Source organism: Lynx canadensis, chromosome B2, assembly GCF_007474595.2.
Source record: "Lynx canadensis isolate LIC74 chromosome B2, mLynCan4.pri.v2, whole genome shotgun sequence".
NCBI classification, from domain to species: domain Eukaryota; kingdom Metazoa; phylum Chordata; class Mammalia; order Carnivora; family Felidae; genus Lynx; species Lynx canadensis.
Window position 1 is genome coordinate 72,157,861 of NC_044307.1, and position 18,356 is coordinate 72,176,216.

The 18,356-nt window shown below is 39.0% G+C and overlaps 1 protein-coding gene across 1 annotated transcript in view; it reads left to right on the forward strand.

Moving 5' to 3' along the window:
• The window catches only part of SH3BGRL2 (SH3 domain binding glutamate rich protein like 2), a 72,784-nt gene that overhangs the window by 45,697 nt on the left and 8,731 nt on the right, over positions 1-18,356 (forward strand). Inside the window, exon 5 of the mRNA XM_030317089.2 lies at positions 1,893-2,078. Within this exon, the coding sequence (XP_030172949.1) occupies positions 1,893-2,078 (186 nt within the window). The remainder of the gene's footprint in view (positions 1-1,892; positions 2,079-18,356) is intronic.

Genomic DNA, 18,356 nt, shown 5'->3' on the forward strand with positions numbered 1-18,356 from the left:
GTAGGGCTAGGGGGCTGGGATGTAGAGAAACTGTGTGTCTTTGATATAGCCTAGTATTAAGAGTATGTGAATTTTAGGGTATTCACCTTTCGAGGTAGACGTGGAGGTGGGGTGGATATTATGTGTACATACATCATATGGAAAACTAAGGTTTGACTGTGTCAGGTTCACTTTTGATCACTCATGAACATTTGAAATATGTTGGATATGTAAAGCTCTACCTATGGACATTAAATCCAAACCCTTTCCTCTAATTCATTTTTGATCCTTTCCTCTAATTAAATGTTGACAGTTTGCTTGTTTTACAATTTCTAGACTTTTAAAAATGCAAATACATTTGCTCTTATAATCAAAGGAGGTGGATCATGAAGGACATTGTGCTATGCTAAGAAATGTATGTATTCTTCCAAGGGCAATGCAGACTCATTAAAGAAGGATTTTAAATAGGAGAATGACATGATTATCTTGACAAGAATACGTACTAAGACCTCCATCAAAATAGGTGACCAGTTTTGACCTCAGCATCAACCTTGTTTATCTGCCTTGTACGGTTGTAAGGGGAAACTAAGTAGTATGGATAATACTTTTTCTGCAAGCCAAAGTTTCGAAATAACATAACTACATTTCTGAAAATTGTGTATCAGGGAAAAAAGTTAACTTTTTCAGAAATGAGAAATAGCTTGGTTCAAGAAACAAGATAATGTATCCATTTTGATTTATAACCATACGCTAGGTCTCTTGTTTTTCATATCATCGAGGGTAAAGATACTCTATTTTGCTAGCTTTGTATTTCTGTCCATGCTAACTGTATAATCTTGTTACTCATTCATAGACTTCAACCCAGTGATCAGAATCTCTTTGCTCATGACCTACAACAAATTTCCATCTCAGAAGCACATGTCATTGAGGCTTTTGAGAGGAAGTTGGAGGAAATTGGTGGAGGCAATCAGTATGTGAAAGTTTGTTCTTCAAGCATTTCATTTTCTAGATGAGAGGTCTTTCCGGCGGCTTGCCCTCTCAAAATGATTCTTTTCTTTGGCCCTTATAAAATTTACTTCACCACTTAGGTTGTGTTAAGTCTCTGTGTACATTTCCTAGAATCATTTAGAAAAAGCAGGCGTGTGGTCTCCTGTTTTACATGCTGTGTTTAAGATATTGAATATTGTTGCCCCATCTGAATTATTTAATATGTACCCTGAAATAAAACCGATAAGATTTTGAAAACCTACAGATGTGTTTGCAGCTCTTCAGGAGCACACCTGACCCCTAGTGACTGAAGAAGGAAACATGAGGGTGAGAGGAACAAAGAGAGTTAAGGAATACAGAGTTCAAAGTCAGCTGATGCTTGTTGTTTACTCTCACCTTAGAAGTGGAGAACATTTTTCTCTTTTGAATTGATGAAAGGATGCTTTCATGACAGTGGCTACCGCTGTGGAATACCTGAAAGAGACTGCTGAGGGGAATAGAAATGTTGCTGCTCCCGGGAATCAGTGAAATGTCGACATCTCATATAGGCTCTCCCTGGTTTTCAAATGGTTTCTGCAGAGGGAGTTTTCATGACTGTAAATGTCAGCTTCTGTAACTGGGAGGGGCAGTGGTTGTGTCCCTCTGAGAACGAAGTCCCTCACCTCATGCATAATCTGATCCTTCCAGGTGATCAGGGCTGTGCCCCAGTGTTCTGGGGAGTCTAGGTGAAGAAATCATCGTGTCAGGACTTGTCTAGACTTCTTCTGGATACCCAGTGAGTGGACGGTGCCTGGTGCCTGTGAAAATTGCCTCTTGGTTTTGCATTGGTGACCTCTGACCATGAGAAATCAAGTCTAGTTCAATTTGGAAATATCTGCATATTGTTTCAGATAAGCATTTCTCATTTGTCTGTCTTCTCTCTTTAGATAAAGAAGAAACAGCAAGATGTGGTTAGATTTCTGGAAGCCAACAAGATAGAGTTTGAGGAGGTGGATATCACAATGTCAGAAGAACAAAGACAATGGATGTACAAAAACATCCCCCCAGAAAAGAAGCCTGCTCAGGGCAATCCTCTGCCACCTCAGATATTTAATGGTGACCGATACTGTGGAGTAAGTAGCTGGATTGTTACCACACTATTTCTTTGCTTGATTGAAAACACAGTTAACCAGAGTGAAGTTGGGTTTTCTCAGTGAGGACTGTGCTTTCTTCACCCTGGGCCATTCAGGCCCACAGTCTAATAGAAGGGTATATGAGTCCAAGGTTGCAGACTGTGTGTGAATGTGAATACATACATGTCTTAGTGTTCCTGTCTGTTTGGGGAAAGTGGTAAAGTGGTGAGAAGGGAAGGGGTGTGTGTGTGTGTGTGTGTGTGTGTGTGTGTTTATTGTGCTCTAAATTTTAAAGCATGTAGATTTTTTAGGTTTATTTTTGAAAGAGAGAGACAGAGTGGCAGGGAAGGGGCAAAGAGAGAGGGAGAGAGAGGATCCCAAGCAGGCTTTGCACTGTCAATGCAGAGCCATATGCAGGGCTCGAACTCTTAAACCGTGAGATCATGACTTGAGCCAAAATCAAGAGTCGCACGCTTAACTGACTGAGCCACCCAGGTGCCCCTTGAAGCATATTTCTTGATTAATACATTTTGGGAGCAGAGTGGATGGGATAATTATCCTTGAATCTTTATCCCTCTATGGTATAAAAAACTGTTAATGACTGATTATAAACCGGAGTTTCTTTTTTTTTATGATAATGAGGCCAGATGGATCATTATGAACATCAAAACTACATTATTAGGTGCCTTTTTCCTGTATGTAGCATATGAGAAGATGAAGTCACTTTTGTCTGATTATCTCTTTTCCTTCTCACTGGGTTAAGCAAAAAAGTTGAGAAATCTCTTTCTAATGAGTAGTTAAGGTTTGCCTTTTGTTATACTCTCAGTATATACGTAAGTATTTACTTTGGGACCTGTGCTCCAGTTCTTTAAGGATGGCCTGGAGAAGGGGAAGGGCCAACAGTGCTGAGGTGCTTACGGTGAAATAAATAGCTGGGTTGTAGAAGAGTGGAGAAAAGGGACAATAGTGCTTATCATACCTTGAGATGAAACCATTCCCGTGTACATAAGAGAGAAGGAGATAAAGATTGTGCACAGAGTTCCTACATTCATGTCAGAGGAGAATCCCAAACATGGCACTAGACTTAGATTTGAGTTCTAGTGCTTTATGTTGGCTTTGACACCTTTGAAAAGTCATTTTTCTCTTAAAGAATCAATTTTCTCATCTTTTTTTTTTTTTGAAATTTTAATTTGAGAGAGAGAGACTGAGTAGGTGAGGGGGCAGAGAGAGAGGGAGAGAGAGAATCCATGCTGTCAGCGCTCGATCCCACGTGGGGCTCGATCCCACGAACCGTGAGATCATGACCTGAGCCAAAATTAAGAGTTGGATGCCCAACTGACTGAGCCACCCAGGAGTCCCTCAGTTTTCTCATCTTGAAGCAAAGGATGATAATATCTATTTTACTTCACATGATATTTGTGGCTATAAAATACTTTTTAAGTACATTATATAAGAATAAAGATTACTATTTTTATGGAATTTTTTAGTATTGTGATCTCATATTTTATTAGGGGAAGTATGTGGTAACTTAGGGTGCATCCCATTCATGATTACAAGGCCTAGAAAATGTACTCTTGTACCTGCAAACCAGAATGAGGCATAGTTGAGAATGTGTGTGAACTGTACAGTTCAAAACAACACAAAACTGTGAGTCAAATAGGGCTAGAAGGCTTAAAACAAAAATCTCACAGCTTTATTTTCCTCAGCCTTCGCAGGTGTGAGAATTCCTTTATTGTGGTCTTGTAGGTGAGTGGTAATTTGGCTCATTATAGAATTTTAGGTTGGAAAGAATTTTGGTGGTTTTGCATCATTATCATCTGGTTTCTAGTGCTGCAGTCGAGAAGTCTGGTGACATTTTTCTTGATCATTTGTATGTTTTTGCCAGTTTCTTCTATGCAGATTTTTAATCTCTTATCATATGTGTATCCTAAAATTTTATTATCTATTTTTCATTCACAGTGCTGAGTGCTCAGTAGGTCCTTCTCCAAGAACTACATGGTTATTAAATGTTTTTGTAGCATTTTTTTTGAAAAAATTTCCCCTGCTTTTTCTCCTTGTTCTCTTTATCTGGAATACACATGAATTTAAATAGTGGACTTCTTACAGTGAATTTCTAATATATATATATATATATTTTATTGTCCTCTTTGTTTCTACTTCTGGGAGATTTCTTTAGCTTACCTCTGAATTTTTTCATTGAATTTTTATGTCATCTTTTTTTTTCCCTTCCTTACATTCTGGTTTTCTCTTTTTAATAATGCACCTTTATGAGATGAATACCAGATCTTAGCTCAGTGAGATATTAAATATGATTTCTTTGCGGTCTTCTCTTACCAGTACTGTCCCTGTCCTACTAATTCCCTTGTTTTCACTTTATTTTGGTCTTTTCTCTCAAGTGTGGTAGGCTTTCCTCAGATCTCTGGTGATCTTGCTCTTTTGTTTATTTAAGAGGTGAGGCACTAGAAAGCTAGTTAGAAGCTGCAGGTGTCCTTATATATCCATGTGGGCTTGTTTCTCCCTTCCCCCACTTCCCTGTAGGGATGACTGGGTAGCCTGTTAGCATTCTCATTGCAGATACTGATAATAAAATCTGTGGGTCTTTTCTCAGATGATAGATTAGCTTTTCCAGAGAATGGCCCTTCAGTCTCTTGCTTTGGGGATATCAGCCTGGCTACTGGAGTTCTGGACCTGTAGGTGAGACACTGGAGGCTCTCCCTCTCTGCCATGCACAGTTTCTCTTCATATCCCTGTTGAAACCCCACTGTCTTCCATTCTGGCGTTTCTAAGTTTGTTGCTTCCAGAAGCCATGTTTATTAAGGGTGCACCTTCTAGCTCCTTTGGGGGAGAGTGAGGCACCCTGGAATCTAACTGCTGCTTATGTAGACTTTCAAACCATCTCCCTGTTTCCTTGTCTTTGCCCACTCACCCCACCCTCACAGTAGCTGATGCCTCCAGCTCCTGATGTCTTTGGGGCCCTGCAGCTTGTGTCTTGTTGATGCTGCTTTGCAAACACTGAGGTTTGACCCGTCTTCTGCTCTCTGATGCCCCTCACTGTCTCTCTCCCCACTTCCTGTGTATGTTGTGGTTCAGAGCTATAAGATGTCTCCTGTTTTATTTTTTAAAAATTGTGTTTCTGGTTTTTAAAAAAACTCTTGTTGATTTTTCAAGATAAAGGAAGAGACATCTTTGCTCTATCATTGTGAAAGTAGAAGTCTTGAGAGCCCTTTGGATAGAGGAATGTATGAATGAATAAAGACTGTAGTGTGAAGTAAAGTTAATTGCTTAACCTTGCTTTCACTTCTCTACGACTTTCTAAATCTCTGTATCTTTGCTCTACAGAGTCTATGGAAATTTTTTCAGATAGACTGTCTGGGAGCCGGCTAGAGGCTTACACATTGATTAAACTGTGCTGGATAAATGGCATCTTCTCTGCTTGAGCAATGTTAGTCCTATGGTGACAGTGACAGCAACGCCAGTCCACGCTCTGTCTTTATAGTCTGTTCTAGCAGGAGTTTTGAAGACAGTGTCTGCTCTTATCACGGTCAAGTAAATTCGACTTTGACAAAAGCAAAAGCATTAGAGAGCAACTAACCATGGTCACATTCATCCTACCCACCCCTGTGCACCTTGCTTTACCCAGTGATAGTTTATGAGTGGTCTGATCTGGTTGGATAACTCGTGGAAACCTGCCGCATTGCAAGTGACAGGATCCAGTGAGCATGAAGATTCTCCTATTTCCTGGAATTGGCTGGAAATTTACTACTTTGTAGTATATTAAACTGGGTGAGCTAGGCATATGAGACATAAACATTTGCTAAGCTACTTGGTAATCAGTGTAGGTAATTTCCTTTTCTCTGCCCTTTAGTATTTGAATATCTGTCTGTTGTAAGAATTCCCCACTGAATGGAAGCTCGTGGGCATGCCCAGTCAGTTCTTCCTACCCCAGAATTTGAACATTGAGGGTATAATGTAGAAACACAGGATCAGTTGGACAGGGGTCTTGGGGTCAGGGATAGCCATGGCTGGTGTGCTAATGGGGCCGACCCTGGGGTGTGGCCTGGGTGTGTTCTTGGCTACCCAGACATAGAAATTCTTCTTATAAACTGGTTCTCCAGCTTTAATGTGGGTTTAGAACTTCCCACTGTACTGCCATAAATTCTTTTCCTGTTAAGTTGCTAATGTCCATTTCGGTTGTTTGTGGTCAGGAATCCAAATTGCACAGACTGGTTGTTCTTGCTATTTTCTGGGAGTAGCCGTACCATGAGCAAGAGTCTTCTCTGGAAATGGGTAACCTAAAGGTAAACATCCTAGCACCTAGACTTTTCTGATGGGCTTTAGTGTCTGATTTGGATTTTGGAAAGCTCAGGTCCTCATGTCTAGGGTTTAAACTTTGTTCTCTCTCTGTGGAACTTGCCTGTGTGGAGTGCACCAGAAATGAAATACACACATCTGCACGGAAGGAAAATGTTTACTACCCGTTCATTTCTTTTCTTCCTTCCTATTCAGGAAAAAAAAAAAAGTTTTGGATTTTTAAAATATATTTTTATTTTATTTTTTATTAATAACGTTTATTGTGGAAAAACATATATTGTAATACTTAGTGTCTTACTTTTAAGTGTCCAGTTTAGTAGTGTTAAATATATTCATTGTTGTAAAACAGATATCCAGAACTTTTTCATCTGTCAGAACTGAAACTCTATACCCATTAAATAACTCCTGTTTGTCCCCTCCCCCCAAGACCTTGATAACAATCATTCTGCTTTCTATCTGTGAATTTGACTACATTAGGTACCTCACAGAAGTGAAATCATACAGGGGTGCCAGGATGGCTCAGTAGGTTAAGCATCCGACTTTGGCTCAGGTCATGATCTCGAGATTCATGACCTCAAGCCCCATGTTGGGCTCTGTGCTGACAGCTCAGAGACTGGAGCCTGCTTTTGATTCTGTGTCTCCCTCTCTCTCTGACCATCCTCCACTTATGCTTTGTCTCTTTCTCAAAAATAAACATTAAAAAAAATTTTTTTTTATAATAAAAAAGAAGTGAAATCATGTAATATTTGTCCTTTTGTGACTAGTCACTTCACTTAGCATAATGTCTTCAAGGTTCATCCATGTTGTATGTCTTAGTCCATTAAGGCTGCTCTAACAAAAATTGGGTTATATATACAGATTGGGTATCTTGCAAATAAGAAATGTAGTTCTCATGGTTCTGGAAGCTGCAAGTCTAAGATCAGGGTGACAGAAGGGTTGGGTTCTGGCAAAGACACTCTTCTGGATTGTAGACTGCCAACTTCCTGCCAACTTCCTTCCATGGTGAAAGGGGACAAGGGAGCTCTTTTATAGGGCATTACTCCTATCCTTGAAGGCTCCACCCTCATGACCTGATCACCTCCTAAAGGCCTTTGGGCATGAAGATTTCAACATGTGAATTTTGGGGGAAGATACAAACATTTCTCCTATAGCATTGAAGCATGTGAGAAGATTTCAATTCTTTTTAAGTCTTCCATTGTGTGTATATTCCATATTTTTTTGTCCATTCATTTGTTGATGAATTGGGTTGCTTCTGTCTCCTGGCTATTGTGAGTAGTACTGCTTTGAACATAGGTTTGGAAATAACTCCTTGACATTCTGCTTTCAGGTGTGTGTGTGTGTGTATAAAATGCAACAATCCCAATGTATATGTGTGTAGATATACACAATCTATATCCCAATATATATGTGTGTACACATACACAATATATACGTGTATATATATGCATCATATGGTAGTTCTACTTTTAATTTTTTGAAGAACCATCATACTGTTTTCCCTAGTGGTTGTGCCATTTTACAGTCCCGTCAGCAGTGCACAAGGATTCTGACTTCTCTATATCCCCACCAATACTTGTTATTTTGTTTGTTTCATCATGTTTTAGGTGTGAGGTGATACCTCATTGTGATTTTGGTTTGCATTTCTCTGATGATTAGTGATGTTGAGCATTTCATACACTTATTGCCCACTTGTATATCATTTTTGAAGAAATATCTATTCAGGTTCTTTGCCCATTTTTTAATTAGGCTATTTGATTTTTTGTTGTTGAGGGTTTTTTTTTTTAAATGTTTATTTATCTTGAGAGAGCATATGAAAATGCATATGCACTCACAGTGGAGGGGCAGAGAGAAGAGACAGAATACCAAGCAGTCTCCATGTTACAGCACGAAATGTGACATCCTGACCTGCGCCGAAATCCAGAGTTGGATGCTTAACTGATTGAGCCACCCAGGCACCCCAGTGGAAGAATATTTTTATAGAAAAATAACCATTTTGATCATTTTCCATGGGGCAACTTATAAGATTGTTTATATTTTAAAACTATTGAATTACTCTTTTAGTACTTTTAGATGATACTTGTAAGATGTTAAATTTGTACCTAAGCATTGGGTCTACTGCTAATCAAATAACGTTTACATTAAAGCTGTTGACTAGTTTGGTTAAGTAATGATTTACAGGCCAACTCTGACTGCCTTTCCTCATATTACCTTGGTTAATTGGAGCCTGAAAGTAGACTAGAGATGGGTTAGATTACTCTTAAGGAGTTTCAGAAAGGCTAAATGACCAGCAGTGGTTCCTTGTGGCATCTTTTTCTTTCCCGTGAAAGGAGACAAGGAGATGTGTTAGTGGCTTCTTACCATTGGTGGAAGCTTAAAAGAACCACAGAGCACCTAAATGTATGTAGTTGTATTGTTTCCAAATGCAATGTTATGTAAGACTTCTGAGAAGATTGTCTTGGGATAACATATTTTAAGTGTGTTTGGACATCTTTTTGAAGCATGCAGAACCAAGTCCCTTAATTGTCAGTTTTCAAATCCCTGATTCATACATATGATTATATTTTTTTAAATATTTGAATTTGAATATATTGAATTTGAACACACATATATGTCTATATCTGAATATATTGATTTTGAACACATGCACACACACACACACATCTCCACACATAAATATAAGAAATGACTTTCAGCAAAAGTCTCCTAAGAAGTTGTTGGAAAGAGATATTTAAAGAGATTTTCATATTGAGTTGGTTATCCAACGTTATTGTTTTTTCTTTTTTTCTTAGCACTAAAATGAGTATGGAAGTAGAGAAAATTGGGAAAATGAGAATAAGGAAGGGGGGACAATGAATACTGCCTTTTGAATACAACTGCAAACATTTGGTCAATGCAACTTTTCTTTTCTTACAAATTGATTAAAATTTTTAAAATCCTATTTTTGATCATACTATATATACCATTTTGTGCCCTGCTTTGTTCTCTAAAAAAAATAGTTTCCCTGTCATTGTAAGCATATATTTAGAGGTTACATATTATTCTCTGGGTTGGATAATTATAATTAACTTAATCATTCCCTCACTGTGGACTATTTAGTTGTTTCCAGTCACTTGAAATAATTGTTTGCAACTGGCAAGCTGTTCTGAAGAATGTTATTTTATAAAGTACATTCTCATTTAAGCTATTCTACTCTTTTTCCTTTCCTTAGAGTCACTTTTGTCTCTTCCCTTAGAGTCATCAAATAGCAAAAATATATGGGGGTATACTATTATCAAGATGTAAAGGGTTATTATTGAACCCAGAAGCTGGGTTCAAAGTAAAGAAAAAGTCACTTGGTGAAATGAAAACTAGTAAAAGTCAAAACGAGATGATTATTATATGTATTGCTAGTAAAACCAAAGTTAAGTTTCTTAGGGGTGCCCAAGGTTCTAGAATAAAGATTGCCTATCTGCCCAGAGCAACATTTGGCTTGAAGATTTTGAGTACTTTGCCAAAGCATATTTTTTAAAGAATGTTTATTTATTTTGAGAGAGAGTGTGTGTGTGAGCGAGCATGAGCAGGGGAGGTGCAGAGAGAGAGAGAGTGAGAGAGAGAATCCCAAGCAGGCTCTACACTGTCAGTGGCTCGAACTCACAAACTATGAGATTGACCTGAGCGGAAATCAAGAGTCAGATGTATAACCTACTGAGCCACCCGGGAACTTCCCAAAAGCATATTTTTTAATAGAAGAAACACTGATATATTATGGGACAGGATGCTGGGTTTCCATGAATTTTAAGATGGAACAAGACTTCAAAGAATTTCGCTTTCATAGAAGCTGCCTCAAAATATATTCTCCAATATTCTAGATCAGGGATTGGCCCCCTGGTAAATACGTTAGGCTTTTCAGGCCACCAGTTCTATGCTGCATCCTCTTTTTTGGTTTGGTTGTCTTTGTTTTATTTTCTAACCATTTAAAAAATGTCAAACCACACTCAGCACAGAAGCCCCTCCATAGTTTACCCCTGTTCTAGATGGTCCCTTCATAGTTCCTCCACCTCCTGGGGTTCTTTAGTGGTCACATTTGAGAAACACAGGATTAGCTGTTTTCCAAATCTCCTCCGTGAAAATCAAGTATATTATCTGGCAGGATGGATATATGGAGTGGAACATAGTGAGAATTTTGGCCTATGTGGAAGCCTGACTGGCAGTGACTTGTGTTACTAGAACTCTGCTTGGAATTAATAAGGAAAAGAAAAAAAAAAAAAAAAAAAAAAGCTAAAGTTTAAAATTTTCATTGTTATTCACAGGAGATTGTGCTCTGTTTCTAAAATATGGATGTTTTGGGGTGCCTGGGTGGCTCAGTCAGTTAAACGTCCAACTTTGGCTCAGGTCATGATCTTGCAGTTTGTGAGTTCAAGCCCCCATTGGGCTGTCTGCTGTTAGCACAGAGCCCGCTTCAGATCCTCTGTCTCCCTGTCTCTGTCTCTTCCCCACACTCTCTGTCTCTTTCTCTCTCAAAAATAAACATTTAAAATGTGAATGCTATTTATGTAGGCTTAATGACTACATCATCTACATGATATTTAAGGGAAGGCCCTGAAAGTTACCCCAAACTCACTTTTCTTTGCCTCAATACCCACTTGGTTACTAAATCCTGTGACTTTTATTTCCTATCTAATTCTGCCCTATTTCTCTCTCAGAACTCAATTCAAATGGGCCTTCTTATTGAGATTTCTCTAATTAACTAGGGCTCTGGTTATCACTGCTCCTCCCCCAGGTCCAGCAAACCTGTGCCTCATTCCTATTATGACCTTTATGTCATAAATTTTTTTTTTCATGTCTTTCCCCTCAGCCAGTCTCCAAGCTTCCTTGTGCTCACCTCAGCAGGCATGTCTATCTTAGTATCTTCATAGTGTTAGGAACCCAGAACATACTTACCAGAATTAGTCATGTGAATGGGTGAATGGCTGCACAGATGTTTTCAGCGGAGCAGGTAGCTAACCTGTTCTGTTCAGCCCCGCCTTGTCAGTTCTGAGCATTTGCATTCCCATTTTATTAATAAAAGTCAAAGGCAAATGTCTCAAAGGGAAGCTTATTGAACCTTCTTCTAAATTTTACAATGAAATCTATTTGGAAAATCACCTCAATTAGAAACTCACCTATCTCACAGGTAGAATTTTCTTAGGAACTTAATCTGAGGGGTGCCTGGGTGGCTCAGTCAGTTAAGTGTAAGGTCATGATCTCACAGTTCGTGAGTTTGAGCCCCATGTGGGGCTCTGTGCTGTCAGTGCAGAGCCTGCTTCTGATCCTCTGTTCCCCTCTTTCTCTGCCTCTCCCCTGCTATTTCTCTCTCTCTCTCTCTCTGTCTGTCTCTCTCTCTCTCTCTCTCTCAAAAATAAACAGTAAAAAAAAAAAAAAAAAAAAAAAGAAATTTAATCTGAATTTGAAGATCTCTATTCGAAGCCTTCTTTCTAAAAGATAACTTATCTAATCAAGGAGAATCTTCAAATGTTTTACTGTAAATAATCTTTTATGACATCCTCACAGATACTAGGAAAGGAAGAAGGTTGGGTGGTGGGGAAAGGGGTGATATAAATTCCTCTTTATCACTTGCTGATCAGCTGTATGCCCAGAAGCATAACAATTTAATTAGATATTCTTTGCGGTTTTATCTCTTTTATATAGCTGTAGTTTTTATTCTTCTGTCTATAAATGTTTAATCTCCCATTTTCACTTCACTGAGATGTTTGCCGCAGTATTCTACAGTGATGAATCCCTGGGACACGTCTTTCATGAAAACGATGGCTTGTGCTGTGAATATTGAAGACCTTCATCCAGACAGGTTGAGGCTGCCCCAGTTGCATGTTTAATAGGAGATCTTAAATAGTGTCCACATGGGCGGTTTTCTCTCTGTTAAAATGTTTCTCTTTCTGAGTGTATGCAGTTAGACTTAATGAAAAGAAAACAAAACTATTAAGACACCAAGGGCATGTTAATACTCTCAGTGTTACAACAGTAAAGAGGGTCAAAAGTGCAAAGACACTTTTTCCTCTGCCCTTTCTTTATATGCGCCCTCCCGTGATTCCCATGAGATATAGCCTCTCTTGTGAGGTTCTTCTTTGTAGTTCTGAGTTACCACCACTCTGTGTGAATACACATTGTACCTATATTCCTTGATGTAAAAATTAGACTGCATTTGTTTCCTTGAAAGATGAGGAGAAATTTGCATTCTTACAGCTTCTTCATTTCTCCCCCATGCAAAGATTATAGCAGCCACATTCTCCTCTGTGACCGTAATAACTATTATAAAATATATAAACATATTTAATATTTATTTTGTTTTAAAGATATTAGTATCTCTATTGAGCTGTTTAGTTGTGTGAGCATAGAGGAGGGTATGTATCTACTTTACCAAATCCCTGTGGCTTAAAGGAGAATGACATAAATGTCAATAGCCAAGAGATTCTCTTAATTAATTTTAGCCTTTTCACTTAACTCCTCTGGGTATTTTTTTAAATGTTATTGCTGGTTCCTTTTCCTATGTTTAGTACAAAGTTTTTTCCCCATCCAGTTTCAGTTGGTGCCTGGGTAGGTGTATCCTCTTGCCCTGCTATCTTGTACTAGTATGGTCAGAAATGTTAAACATCGGGGGCACCTGGTGGCTCAGTCGGTTGGGCGTCTGACTTCTGCTCAGGCCGTGATCTCTCAGTTCGTGGGTTTGAGCCCCTTGTCAGGCTCTGTGCTGACAGCTCAGAGCCTGGAGCCTGCTTTGGATTCTGTGTCTCCCTCTTTTTCTGTACCTTCCCTGCTTGCACTCTGTCTCTCTCAAAAATAAATAAACGTTAAAAAAAATTAAAAAGGAAATAAAAGAAATGTTAAACATGAATTAGAAATTTAAAATCCTTGGGGCGCCTGGGTGGCTCAGTCAGTTGAGCGTCTGACTTCGGCTCAGGTCATGATCTCACAGCTCGTGAGTTCAAGCCCCGTGTTGGGCTCTGTGCTGACAGCTCAGAGCCTGGAGCCTGCTTCTGCGTCTCCCTGTCTCTCTGCCCCTAACCCACGCACATTCTGTCTCTGTCTCTCTCAAAAATAAATAAACATTAAAAAAAAAAAAAGAAATTTAAAATCCTCTGCTTTGGGCTTACCCATATTTGGTGTTTGGCACAGAAATTGCTGAATGAAGCTGTTTCAGACAATACATCTTACATACTGTACCAGGATTGCAACTGTCAACTATTTTTTCCTTCTATGTCAAGATTTTATAAAATAGAACATAGCATTAATAGTCCTTACCCACTAAATCAAGACATTCTGCTCAGAGGCTACCCTCAGGCTTGAAACAAATTTTAGGAAGAATGAGCCCCTCTGCCCATTTTTAGCAGCATCAGCAGTAATTCTTGTAGTCTTAAAAAAAAATTAATTTTTTTTTTCTTCTTTTGGGTAAACCAGATTTGCTTTCGCTCATTTAGAACTGATTGCTGCCGTTTCCTTGTAGGCCTTGTATTGTTTTTATTCCCCACAGCCTCCTGTTTGGATATGCCCTTGGCATGTGGAAATAATATGAGTCTGTCACTTGTCATTGACTAAGCGTGGGAAGCAGTACAGCTTTACAGCGTGGCCGCTGTGGGTTTCCTCACTGTTCTCTTAGGGAACACTAAAAGGGCAAAGAACTTTAAGGTCTTTGTCTCAAATGCTTGTCTAGTCCATAATAGTCTAATCATGGTGTACGGGTAATGTACTTAAGTAAGCTCTGTGGAAGAATGAGACCATTGTGCATTTTACCTGTTGTAAATTTTATCATGAGCTCATAAATTCTCTTAACATTGGTCTTTCCTGGAATGCAAACAGAAGTATAGGTAACAGAAACTCCCCCCGCCTTCCACTTCTTAACAGCTGTTTAGCTTGCCGTATTTTTCTTAAAATTGCAGCATTTATTTTAAAAAAAAAATTTTTTTTCAATGTTTATTTATTTTTGGGACAGAGAGAGACAGAGTATGAACGGGGGAGGGGCAGAGAGAGAGGGAGACACAGAATCGGAAACAGGCTCCAGGCTCTGAGCCATCAGCCCAGAGCCCGACGCGGGGCTCGAACTCACGGACCGCGAGATCGTGACCTGGCTGAAGTCGGACGCCCAACCGACTGCGCCACCCAGGCGCCCCTAAAATTGCAGCATTTAGATAGATGGTCTGTTAGTACCAGTGCTCAGTTATGTTGATAACATACCTATAGAGGCCAGAAATTTCTCTTTTCATAGGCAGTTAGCACTAAAAACAACGTGAGTTTTTCATCTTTTGTCTTATGTGTGATAAAAATGTTCCAGCTTCTAAAACTGGGCGATTTTATCTTGAATATGCTTTGTATGTTTGTACCCTTTTCCAAAGATGATTTTAACTGATCATTATATTTTATAGTTATAGAAGGTTGATTGTGTAATTTGCAGGTGTATTTACAAACACTTTAGAGAAAGCATCTTTAACTATAAGGAATTCAGCAAGCCTATTTAGAAACTTTATATTGGGTTTTTAAAATACAATGCTTTTAACTTTGCAGTACAGAGTCTTAATATATTTTTTAAAAATAGAAGCCTGATAAGTGAAATGGATTTGATAAGAAAGTGGATCTTTCTCTTATATTGGGGAATGCCTAAGGGTATAAGAACTTACAACTTTAATAGGACATGATTTTAAAATTTCTAATACTATTTTACTCTTAAATTATTTCAGTCATACTGTTTAATGTATTGTCTCTGAAAGGAGGTATTAACAATTAAAAAATACTAGATTTTAAATTATCCATCACCTACTCTGCCTAAATATGACAAAAAAATAATTTATTAAACCTTTCACACTTTGAGATTCATCAGACTTTTAAATATCAGAAAACAAATTTACATAATTTTTAAAAACCCATAATAGAGTAGAAATAGGGTTTACTCAAATTATGTTACTCATATGAGATTACCTAAAACATGTAACATCAGTCATTAATTAGCAAACACAACTCATTCATCTGCTTAACCTGGTGTGTGTCAGGCACTGTCCCAACATTCACTCTAAAAATTACTTCCTTTCGGGGAGCCTGGGTGGCTCAGTCGGTTAAGCGTCCGTCTTCAGCTCAGGTCATGATCTCGCAGTTTGTGAGTTCAAGCCCCGGGTCAGGCTCTATGCTTCAGAGTCTGTGTCTCCTCCTCTCTCTGCCCCTCCCCTGCTCATGCTCTGGCTCTGTCTCTTAATAATAAATAAATGTTAATAAAAAATTTTTTTTTAAATAAAGAAAAATTACTTCCTTTCAATTATTCTGCTTTTATTTTATTTTTTTAAAAAAATTTTAAGTTTATTTATTTTTGAGAGAGAGACAGAGTGAGCAGGGGAGGGGCAGAGAGAGGGGCAGGGAGAGAGAGGGAATCCCAGGCAGGCTCCACACTGTCAGCATGGAGCCCAATGTGGGGCTTGAACTCACAAACCAAGAGATCATGACCTGAGCTGAGACAAATAGATGCTTAACTGACTGAGCTACCCAGGCACCCCTCAGTTTTTCTGCTTTTAAAGTTAATTACCAAATCTTATATTTGTGTCTTTGGAAGGAGTTAATTACCTTAATGACAATTTGTAACTGTTGGGAGGATCCAATTCAATATTCAGGTAAGAAACCTGCTTGTCATCGTGATGTTAAAGGCAGAGAAAGGATGCACCAAACAGGATAATTTCTTAAACCCCGATCAGTGAAATGGTACTCAACTGTTCGAAAAATACCATTGTTGCAAAGAATGCTTATAACATTTTTGGTTCATAGGATTTTGCAGAAGTTCTGCTAGACCTGTATTAACTGTGACGTGGTTTTTCTTACAAAAAATTGTAAAATTTTCTGTAAAATTCTATGAAATCTGTAATATCCTAGAGCCACTAGAAACTCTCATAACCTCCAACTGCCCCGTTGGTGTCTTCTTTACTTGATTGTCTGTCTCATATAGTTTCTCAAACTTAACATTTTGAAACTCCACTTCAACCTTACTCTTACATCTGGTTTCTCTCTGGTCTTTCCCATCAAGTTACAAAACTCAGAGCTGCTCCAAGTCTTAATTCTCCCTAGCTCTGTCCCCCAATTCCAGAGTCGAGTATGATCAATTCTTCCTCCTTCTGCTCGCTTCAGCAGCACATAAACGAAACATTCTTCCTCCAGAATATAGAATATGTCTCCAGTCTGTCTGCATTTCTCTTTCTCTCTCTCTTCACCATCATTGGTCTGGTTCAGGCTGCCACCATCTTACCTGGATTACCACAGTACTCTTCTGACTTTTCCCCGTTTTCCTTCTTGCTGGCCTGTCTGAGCCATTCTCCACACAGTTAAAATCGCTATTTTCTTAATTTTTTTTTAATATTTATTTATTTTTGAGAGAGAGAGACAGGGTGAGAGCAGGGGAGGGGCAAAGAGAGAGGGAGACACAGAATCCAAAGCAGGCTCCAGGCTCTGAGCTGTCAGCACAGAGCCTAATGTGGGGCTCACACTCATGAACTGTGAGATCATGCCTGAGCCAAAGTTGGATGCTTAACCGACTGAGCCACCTAGGCACCCCAAATTCTCTATTTTCTTTCTTCCTTTCTTCATTTCTTTCTTTCTTTCTTTCTTTCTTTCTTTCTTTCTTTCTTTCTTTCTTTCTTTCTTTCTAATGTTTATTTATTATTGAGAGACAGAGAGAGACAGAGCATGAGCATGGGAGGGGCAAAGACAGAGGGAGACACAGAGTCCGAAGCAGGCTTCAGGCTCTGAGCTGTCAGCACAGACCCCAACGCGGGGCTTGAACTCACAAACCGTGAGATCATGACCTGAGCTGAAGTCAGACGCTCAACTGACTGAGCCACCCATGCGCCCCTAAATTCTCTATTTTCTTAAAGGAAACTAGATCATTCTGCTCCCTTACTTGGAACCCACACGTGATTTCCTTTTATACTTAAGATAAAATTCAAAATCTTTTTCTTGGTTTTACATAGTCTGACCTGTGCTTATTCCTGTCAGACCTGCCAGCTTTGCTCTTCATCAGTGCTGTTCCCTGTCCTGAATCCCCTGTTCCAGTGCTTTACTTGGTCACCTCTACGTATCCTTCAGATTCAACTTAAAATGCCATTTTTGAAGTAGGTTTTTGCTGAGCCTCCCTCTTCAGATGGATTGCTCCTTCTTAGCATGTCAAGGAAGGCCTGTCTTTAGAGGTGAACTGTATTGGGCCAGATCCTAAATGGCAGAGGGAGCTACCACCTGAAGATCTTCAGAAGGAACATCTAGTGTAAGGCCCGAGGTTGAGATGATCATGAATGAAAATGAAGCTACCTTCAAAACCACATGAGACTCAACCTGCTAAAGCATTTGAACAAGAGAGCCTCTATACAGAGTGAAATAATTAAAAGATTGTTCACCACTGAGGCATCCTTTGCAAGAAGCAAATCTTTATTCTGTAAGTCATGGTCTCTCGTTTAGATTGCTAGACAGATTTCAGGAGTACTTGTGATGCCATTGGCTTGGCTCAGCAGTGGATTCATTAGGGCTTAGTGACTCTGGTATACAGGGTGCCCCATAGCTGGCTTCCTCTTGGCCAAGAAGCATCACAGAAGACAAAAAGCATCGATTTCAGTGTCAGGGAGAATTGGCTCCAAATCTCAGCTTTTTCACAGATTGCCTATCAAACTTGGGTACAATATTTCTTTGCTTTGAGCCAGCCTCCAACCTGGTGGTCTGTGGTGGGATTAAATGAAGTATTGATTGTAAGGCACCTGTTATACAGCAGATGGCTAAAAATGATTCTGATCATTGTCTGCTTGCAATATTTATCCTTAGGGTCAAGTTATCAAAGGGACTTTTACAGATTTTAAGACTGCTTTACACTAATTCAGAAACCATACAATAACACATATGCAAACTTTTGAAAAGAAACAATTCATGAACATATTGGTCAGAATTTCTTGATGGCTTCTCTTGTGAAAATAGAAAGATAAA